Source organism: Haliotis rubra, unplaced genomic scaffold, assembly GCF_003918875.1.
Source record: "Haliotis rubra isolate DU_JTF1 unplaced genomic scaffold, ASM391887v1 Scf232, whole genome shotgun sequence".
Taxonomy (NCBI): Eukaryota; Metazoa; Mollusca; class Gastropoda; order Lepetellida; family Haliotidae; genus Haliotis; species Haliotis rubra.
This window is the reverse complement of record NW_025766359.1, coordinates 797,893-807,220: the sequence shown is the minus strand read 5'-3', so window position 1 is coordinate 807,220 and position 9,328 is coordinate 797,893. Positions and strand designations below refer to the sequence as shown.

Here is a 9,328-nt window from a genome sequence, read left to right as displayed (position 1 = left end):
GCCGTAGCCTGCTATCTAATGTGGGTCTTAAAGGCTTGAAGCGACGTCTGCACGTTCATTGTTTGATGTAATGATAATAACATATGTCTCAGTCACTGTAGTGAGAAACCGAGATATAGGAAATTATATATGTTAAAAAAAAAGGTTAATCTGCTTTGAGAACACGATGCCAATCGTAACACAATGCTTCTTTGATCGGGCATTCTAAAGTCCGAGTTTACAGATACCACTTTCTTGTTGATGCATAGAGGGCCGTTTCCATGCATTTTTTTTAAACATCGTTATCAAGATAAAAGTTACTACAACCAGGTGAATAGACGTATACGTGCATAGTATACCGTGACAAGTAGCAGGTTAACAATAACAGCGACAGGTAATTTAGCAAGTTGCACACAGTTGGATTGGATCATCCGGAGGGTAAGATCAACAAATTGTAAACAGGCTGATTGGATGCTAATTGAACAGCTGTAAATCAACTTCACTATGACAAAGTCGAAACCCAGTTCATCATCAAAGTGATGAACTCAATCAAACATCCAAACATCATCCAGTCAGCTTGTCATGCTTTCCTGTAATTTAGGTGACATACAACTAGTACCCAACCCGCAATATATCGTCTATTTCATTAATTATCACAAATTTTGCAGAGCCAAACTAATGCATAGATGAGTAAATACTGTTTAATATACCAAATACTGAGCTGAATTGTACTTAGTATTCCTAGTGGCAAACTGTGCAATGCACATGAATAACAACACATAGAACACCGGGCTCAATAACCAGTCCCTGATAACCCAACACACGGAAGAGGACAAAGTTGATCCTTACACATCGACCAAGGAAACACGCCAGCCGAGACTCGCATCAGCATAAAGTATTGGTGTCTAACACCAACCGACGACAGATGCATATTACACATATCTAAAATACAGATACTATTGAACGTTGGTAAGTATTTGCCTGCTGCATGTCCATTTACGTTTGTGCGTGTGAACTCATGTTTGTGCTCGTTAAGCAGTACAGTGCAAGGGAGTAATCATTGTTGGGTTTTTAGCTTATAGCGACAAAGATTATTTGCGCGATTGGAGGATATGGTGGTATATGTCAGAAGATTATTCATATCTCTACAACAATATGTATGTACTGATGTATTTAAGGTCTAAAAGTATTTACACTGGTATGTTCACGTAAGTTAAATGTTTAACACCACCATTATGGTGAGTACCGTATTAGAGCAGCAACCGTTCAGTACGGGGTAAGTTTTATGATCCAACAACACATTAAGCTTGATCAGGCGTTGTGATAAATTACAGTCGAAGCAACAGCTTTGTGTTAAGTCCTACAAATTCTATTCGGGAATGTGTTACCTATGATCACGATATCATTCTATTCAACACGATGATCTATTTCGATGTGTTTGGGCAACAGTTTGGTTGATACGTGCTTTCGCAATGTTTTTGATATAGTTTAGTTTAGCTGTTAGTCGCCCTCGGTATGTTTAATAATGATGTCCACTACTGCATATGTCACTCACTAAATCCTACACACTTATGTACCTAATCGTCATCAGGAGTAAATGTAATGGATCATAGCTATATAAGCCTTGACAAACATAGTAATTAAATGCCATTTTAGAATTCCAGTTGGAATGTCAACATCTGAATTTTCAGATGATCACTGTGTGTAAGTTGTAAGAGTTTAAAGGCTGAATAGTGTACAGACTGAGGTGAACCTTGAACGGAAACAATGCAGTACTGAATTGCCACAATCAAATTGAAAAAAATATTTCTGACAAGGACCAGACAGATCTTGCTATTGAGAAATGTTCAGTGTAGTAAAAATCGAATCGAGAATTATGCACTAATGAAACAATAGGAGCAAGAAATTATTCAAAGGTTCCTGGAAGTTCTTCAAGTATTATACGTTTATGGTTTTTGATTAGCTTTTTGTTTAACTTTATGAACAGCTATGCATTTCTTTTCTCTCTCATCACACCAGGTATTCAAGATGGTGTGGCTGTACGCTGTAGCTGCGGTGGTGGCTTTTTTTCTCCTGAAGGAGCTGATGAGACTTCCAACTGTCGGCAAATATGGGGAACGTTACGTCTTCATCACCGGCTGCGACACCGGCTTTGGGAACCTACTGGCCAAACGACTGGACTCCCTCGGCTTCAACGTGTTTGCAGCGTGTTTCTCTGAAAGAGGAGCAGATGAACTGAGGAAAGTGTCGTCTGCCCGACTGAAGACGTTGTCCTTGGATGTGACTAAACCTGACAGTATTGTGAAGGCGCGTGCAACAGTAGAAAAACAACTTCCGTCAAATAAAGGTAGTTACCTAAAGACAGTTGAACATGTATCAGTTCGAAATACGAAATTGCAACAAACTGTGCATTTCTAGGTGTGTCAGATGGCACATTTGATTCAGCCAGGTCATTGGTCACACATATACATTGTTTTTTACACTGCATTTTCAACAAACAGGATACCGGATAATGTGTGCGCGCGCGTGCACGTGTGTGTGTGTATGTGTGTTTTCATCATGTAATAAATTATGTGCATGTGCAAATGTAAACTGATGCGCTTTTCAAACCAAACATCGCCTTCACACTTTATAGACATTTGGGAAATCAAACCTTTGGCATGATGTGCTTGCCACTAGGCCATGCTGTCAGTTGTCCGTTTTCATCACAGGCGCAGACTTAAAAACACCGTTTCTTTTGGCACAGGTTTATGGGCAATTGTGAACAACGCAGGAATATCAGGCGCCATAGGTCAGATAGAGTGGCTGACAAGAGCGGATTATGAACGTTGTCTGTCCGTCAATCTGTACGGTGTCATTGATGTCACGAAAACCTTCCTACCCCTTGTGCGCAGATGTCGTGGTCGTGTGGTCAATATATCAAGCATGATGGGAAGGATAGCTGCCGCTTCTGCCCCCTATGTTGTGTCCAAATATGGTGTTGAAGGTTTCACAGATTGCCTCAGGTGTGTATACTTACAAGAAATCGACTGGTTTAGTTTGAAATGTGAAAGTTGAAATAATATGATGATTAGTAAACTGAGGGGCAAAAGAAACGTCCCCAAAGTAAAATTGTAAAAAACATTTCTTCTGTTTTCGTTATGACGGAAATTTATTTAGGAACACATCTCCCGAACGCATCCCCACGTCTCACAGCAAGGAAATCCACGTGGAGTTTTTTGTAAGCATGAAAATTGCTTTTATTCACGTTTTTTGCATGCTTCTGTGGAAACATACCCGTATGAAAGTACAGTATAAAAATTATGCTCGACTGTTCGAATTCATCACTTCAATACGTTGGACACAAAGAACATGCCTCGACTCACGGCAGAACAGAGAGAACGAGCTATTTGGATGTTGCAGCTGGGTGCTTCTCACAGTCACGTTGCAAGAATCATGGGTTGCAGCAAGAAAACCATCACCAGACTGATGACACGCTTGAGAACAACAGGTCGGACTGCAGACAGGCCTAGGACAGGGAGACCACCCGTAACCACCCCTCAGGAAGACCGCCATTTACGGGTGCTTCACTTGCGCAACAGATTCCTGACTGTGACGTCATCAGCAACAACCAGCCTTACCCATCCAGTCAGTAGAAGGACCATATCCAGACGACTCCGCCGATTCGGTATCAGAGCCTACAGACCATTCCGGGGCGTGACGTTAACGCGTGAACATCGACGTCCTCGATTGGCTTGGGCACGTAGAGTTCGGCAGTGGCAGCCGCGGAACTGGCGCCGGGTACTCTTCAGTGACGAGAGCCGCTTCCAGTTGAACAAAGCTGATGGTCGGGTACGAGTCTACAGACGTCGGAACGAACGCACAGCACGTTGTTGCGTTCAGGAAGTTGAGACGTTTGGCGGCGGTAGTGTGATGGTGTGGGGGGGGGGGGAATTTGTGGCGAGAGGAAGACTGACTTGTTGGTGATAGAGGGAAACCTGAATGCCCGTCGATACATTGATGTTGTTTTACGACCTGTCGTGTTACCCTTCCTCCAGCAGAATCGAGGCGTGTTGTTTCAGCAGGATAACGCTACTCCCCACACTGCTGTTGTTACCCGGAACTTCCTGAACAACAACAACGTAAACGTCATTCCTTGGCCAGCAAGATCCCCCGATTTATCACCTATTGAGCACCTATGGGATCATCTCGGCCGTCAGGTTAAGCAACGTCAACATCCCCCACAGACAAGAAACGCTTTGGCTCAAGCTCTACAGGAAGAATGGCGTCGCATCCCACATCACGTGATCAGACGTCTTGTGCACTCTGCACGACGTCGTGTGGCAGCATGTATCGCTGCAAGAGGTGGACACACTCGCTACTGAGGAGTTGGACACTCAAAGACACTCTGTCAGTACTGATGTGCATGTGTTGTCATGATCGAAAACCGGACATTTGAACCTCCTGTGAAAAACGTCACAAAAACTCTACTTACAGCAAATTGTTTCAATTGTTCTGTAATGACAGTCTGCATAATATGTTCAAAAATTATATCAAACATTTCAACATTGAATTGCACGTGTTTGTATCATTTTATGATACAAAAATGATCGGGGACGTTTCTTTTGCCCCTCAGTTTAGTATGATAAAATAATATGATAATTAGAGTATTGTGTTCAGTGGACATGGGTATATTTATATATGTAAACACTGACATGCTCCTGTCAGCATCGGGATATTAGGGTTTTGCCAAACTCAAGAAACTATTCATACACTTTAGTGTGCTTCATTAGGATTTATCTGCTTTGATAAAATAATACATAACGTTCACAAATCTGAAAACCTAAAATGAACAGTCAGATTTATATTACGTTGTTCGTGTTGTCGCCAGGTCTTGAAACACTAACTCTTCTAGTCCATCGCTGACCGACGGTGTGCACCACTTGGCATCTTAAAACTCATAAGAGAATTTTTTGTCCATAAATATTATTCAAAACATCGCATATTTTCATGATGCTTTATTTGACGGTTATGCACAGTCTCGGTTGACAAACATGTGTTGGGCACCCAGAGTTGCTTCAAACGAATGGTCGTGGCGAAGGGTTCACGATTCACGTATCGGGTCAGATCGCTATCTTCCGTTGGAGTGGTGTTATTGTGGTTGCCCTTGACAGGGTCTATTTGTTGGTGTTTCCACGTAAATGTACTGATGATAGAGTGACATTAACCAAGCTAACGTCAGCTGCATGTATTCCCACTATCTGCCTTCTCGGTCCCAAAGAAAGTCTTCTCCCCATGTTATTTCATCCATGTTATTTATTCACAAGTTTTAAAGCTTTGAACGGCCAGGCTGAGATACTGCTTTTCGTGATATGGATGGGAAGCATGCTTCACATGCATGTGGGCTGCAATTTGGCAACCCTTTCAAACCGAAACCCTGTTTTTCATTATCTGAAATGTGCTACTAAACAATGGCATCATTGACATATCATCAGTATGACGAAATAGATTAGGGGGTGCTTAATTCAGTTCCATGTGTATATATTCCGTGATGGAGCCTGGTGTTTGTTGTAAGCTGTCCTTCGTCCGTGGTGTAGTCATTCACATTTCCAATATCTCTGTCGTGGATCCAATGTTGTGAAACAATAACCGGATCTAGTTGCTGAATAATCAGGAGCACAGAGAAAGGTATAAGTCTCAGAAGCATCGTGAAGCAAGTACGTCGCCACATTAGATTAAAGCACTCAAAAATTGTTCTGGCAGTAGTTCTGACACGATGCATGTCAAAAAACTTCGTTAACAGTAAAACCGTTTGGGGAAAGTTCTACTACTTTAACAATTCAGTTTCAACTTCAAAATGTGGCGGATTGGAAACTCAGAGATTTTTAGATGTGTCCAACTAAGATGCACACACACAAGTCATGTTTTGTTTTCTTAATTTCAGACGTGAGGTTTTAAAGCAGGGCGTTAGTGTCCATCTACTGGAGCCTGGCTACTTCAAAACAGATATAGCGAATGTGGACGCCATCACCAAGTCCTTCCAGACATGTTTCAATCAGGCAGACCGAGAAGTACAGCGTTACTATGGAAGCGAATTCGTCCCGAAAAGTAAGACTATAAATACAGCTTCTCGATATCAAATAACGAATCGGAATGTCCTGTTTTAGCAGAAGAAAAGACGTTGTATTGTCTACTGGTCATTCAAGGTGAGAGCAGGTCACTATTAAGCCAAGCGTTTCATGATCTACGGTTATGGTACGCACAGTATTTCCCTCGGCTGATTGTGTGCCTTCGTGCCCTGGTGGTAAAAGGTGTTGCTCATCATCTTTGACACCGTTCTTGTCCTAGTTAGAATTACAGTCCATGATAATAAAACGTTAAATTGCAACCATTTTGGTGGGTGTTAGGGAGTTAAGGGATACTCCCAACCATTTCAGCTTAATACAATCCCAATTGTTTCGCAATTACAATACAATATATGTTTCAAACTGTTTTCTTTCATATCCAGTGAAAGCCATGATTACCGAGATGCTGGAGAAAGTGGCGTCCCCCAAGACGCATCTGGTTGTGGACGCCTTCACACATGCCATCACCGCCATGTTCCCCCGCACTCGCTACCTGGTGGGAAACGACTGCAAGTACGTTTTCAGACCCCTGTGGAATCTGCCTGAGTGGATCTCTGATCGGGTCCTCACGGCCAAATTTGTGGTGCCAGAGGGTGCATTGTAGAACATACCAGAACATTTACCATTATATACGTAATATATTGAGTAAAACGTGATGACGGTACATGAACAGTACGGCATGATATCTCATGACTCACCTAATGAAACAGTTGAAAGAATGTAAATATTTCACCAGCCTCTGTTAATTTATATGTATTTGCATGATTTTCGTTCACGTATATTTCAGTTTACAAGCATAAGAATTACAAACTGATATAAGAATTGTAAATGTGCCTCATTGTCTGGATGCTAAAAAAGAAATGCTATATACAGTATCATGAAATTGCCAATGGTAAACATATCTGATTATATAAAGTTGCTTTTGTTCAAACTATTATTTGGTTATGCTGCGAAAACGAAACTATTGTGTCTGTCCATGTATTGTCATTGGATGAAGTGACGAAGCTATGCGAGACCCATTTCCAATTTTAGTGACAATTTGACCTCGGTTTCAAAACATCGTTCTTATACAACAGTCTTGTGCGCAAGTTGTCGATCTTGGTTTGTCTTCAACGTTTTTTGTCTGTCGATCTCGCTATTGTAATCTGCTTTTTACTGATTTCTAAAGAGTTTCGGGTTTTTTTCACATTATTTTTATTCATTTCACTTCGGCAGGTGTAGATACATATATCTTATCATTGTTTTTCAAAGCTTACACAGGACGCGCTCATAAAATGATGGAGATGTCAGGTGTATAATTATATCTGTAATACATTGTTCAGAGGTTTCCACGTCGTCATATGAGCGAAATATTCTCAAGCGCGACGTAAAACCCAATTTCACCTCACCTCACCTCAGAGGTTTCCATTTGGAATTAACTTTAGGCAAAGCATTGTTCTTACAAGCAATAATTCTTTCTACTTTGTACACATCCTTGACGATATTAGCAAGACAGTCAATGGATAGTTCATTCTGTTTTGTACTTGAAGAATGAATATTTTCTTTGGCCAACAGGATAATGTGTGTTGCTAGTAGACGAGCTGAACTGTTGCAAAAGAGAATGTCTTGATCAGAAATGGGAACATCACAATGTGTGGGATTAATAAAGTGTTCAACCTTTCTGCAAACTTCCTGTACAAGATTACATTTTATGAATACATGTTGGAGGCTTTCTGGTTCAGATTGACAAAAAGAGCAAATATTTGTTTAAGTTATCTTCATTTGCACCAACTCTTTTCTAGTATCAATTGCTCTGTTTAAAAATCTATACTGAAAATCTTACATCTTTACATCCTTGTGCAGTTTCTGTATTTTTTAAACACGATGTTCCTTGAAATATCTATATTTAGTTCGTTCTGTCATTTCTGACAAACTGTAGATAGGGTATCATTTGCTATAAGTTTGTCATAGAAAATTCTACATCCCTTCATTTGAGAAAGTAGGTCTTGAAGACTTGAGTTTAGTGAGAGGTTTTGTGTACTTACGGGATCAGATAAAAGAGTATTTTTCCAAGATTTGGGAATATTCAAGATGATTGTATTGTACTCTAAAACTGTTCCATTTATGCAGTGGAGCTTTTGTATTTCATTGAAAGACAAGAAACATGTTCACCCCATATATCTCTTATTGTATGAATACCTCTGTTAAACCAATCTTCAATCAAGAAATTACTATTTCTAAATTGGTGGTTCAACCACAAAGGTTCAGCCAAGATTTCTTCTGGTTGACAAGTATTTATCTTATGTTGTTGTTTATAATATTTACTCCAAATAGATAAAACATCACTCCAAAATGGGTTATCAATCTTTGCATGACTGTGAATATGTGCATCAAGAAGAAACATTTTGTTGAGTGGAAATAAACTGGGATTGTGAGTTGACGTTTTCTTTACATACCTTCTGGAACAGGATAACTTTAGTGCATTTATAAAGGATTTGATATCTATCATTCTTAATGCACCTTCTTCATAGTTTCTACATATAGTTGTTCTCTTCATTTTTATCCTTCTTGCCATTCCACATGAAATTATATACACTATTGTTTAGTTGATTAAGAAATTCCTTTGGGGGTGATGGTAACACACAAAAAATGTACTAAAGTTGATATTGCTAGTGTTTTCAAGACTGTAATTTTCCCGTGCAAGGTTAATTTTCTCCTTTTCCAGCTGCCAGAATTCTATTAATTGTTTCTAGTCTTTTTCTAGTATTGATTACCCATAAATCCTCCAAATTGGGGTTGAAATATATACCAAGGATGTTAAAGTCACCTTCATGTCAGTCTAGGCTATTTTCTGCACATAATTTCACTGTTCACTTCACTACCAATCATTGAACCTATCCAAATAGATTTAGTTTTTTTTCAATGTTTATCTTAAGCCCTGACATTTTATAGAATTTATGTAAAGTTTCTAGAGCTATTTTAAGGCTATATTCAGATCCGTCTAAATATAATTGAGTATCATCAGTATATTGTCCCAATCTATATTCTTCCTTAGTGAGTTTAATACCTTTGATAACTTTATTGTCTCTTATTATAGTACCTAGGATTTTTGCAACAAAAATAAAAAGGTATGGCGATACTTGGTCCCCCTGTCTACAACCCCGTTCATTAGGTAAACAAGAGGAGAGATAGCCGTTGTGGATAACACATGAGGACGCGTTCTGCATCAGTATGTTTATCCACTTTATCATATTGGGCCCAAAGCC

General features: G+C 39.9%; 1 protein-coding gene across 2 annotated transcripts; it reads left to right on the top strand.

The window, feature by feature from the left end:
- Window positions 1–294: 294 nt before the first annotated feature.
- LOC124278167 (retinol dehydrogenase 7-like) lies at window positions 295–8,497 on the top strand. Of its 2 annotated transcripts, none has more exons than XM_046713904.1 (5): window positions 295–417; window positions 1,999–2,326; window positions 2,726–2,984; window positions 5,903–6,066; window positions 6,467–8,497. In XM_046713904.1, exons 2-5 carry the CDS (start codon window positions 2,008–2,010, stop codon window positions 6,685–6,687), a joined length of 963 nt encoding a protein of 320 aa, XP_046569860.1. In that variant the 5' UTR covers window positions 295–417; window positions 1,999–2,007; the 3' UTR covers window positions 6,688–8,497. The 2 variants fall into 2 exon arrangements, with proteins under 2 accessions (XP_046569860.1, XP_046569859.1); XM_046713903.1 differs by lacking the exon at window positions 295–417 and adding an exon at window positions 786–948.
- The last annotated feature ends 831 nt before the right edge of the window (window positions 8,498–9,328 follow it).

What these genes read in the sequence shown, in the direction of transcription:
- LOC124278167 (XM_046713904.1), top strand. Translation starts at nt 2,008, where the DNA reads ATGGTGTGGCTGTACGCTGTAGCTGCGGTGGTGGCTTTTTTTCTCCTG. An exon ending in GGTTTCACAGATTGCCTCAG is followed by an intron (nt 2,985 to 5,902) that starts GTGTGTATACTT and finishes TCTTAATTTCAG; the next exon opens with ACGTGAGGTTTTAAAGCAGG. An exon ending in AAGCGAATTCGTCCCGAAAA is followed by an intron (nt 6,067 to 6,466) that starts GTAAGACTATAA and finishes TTTCATATCCAG; the next exon opens with TGAAAGCCATGATTACCGAG.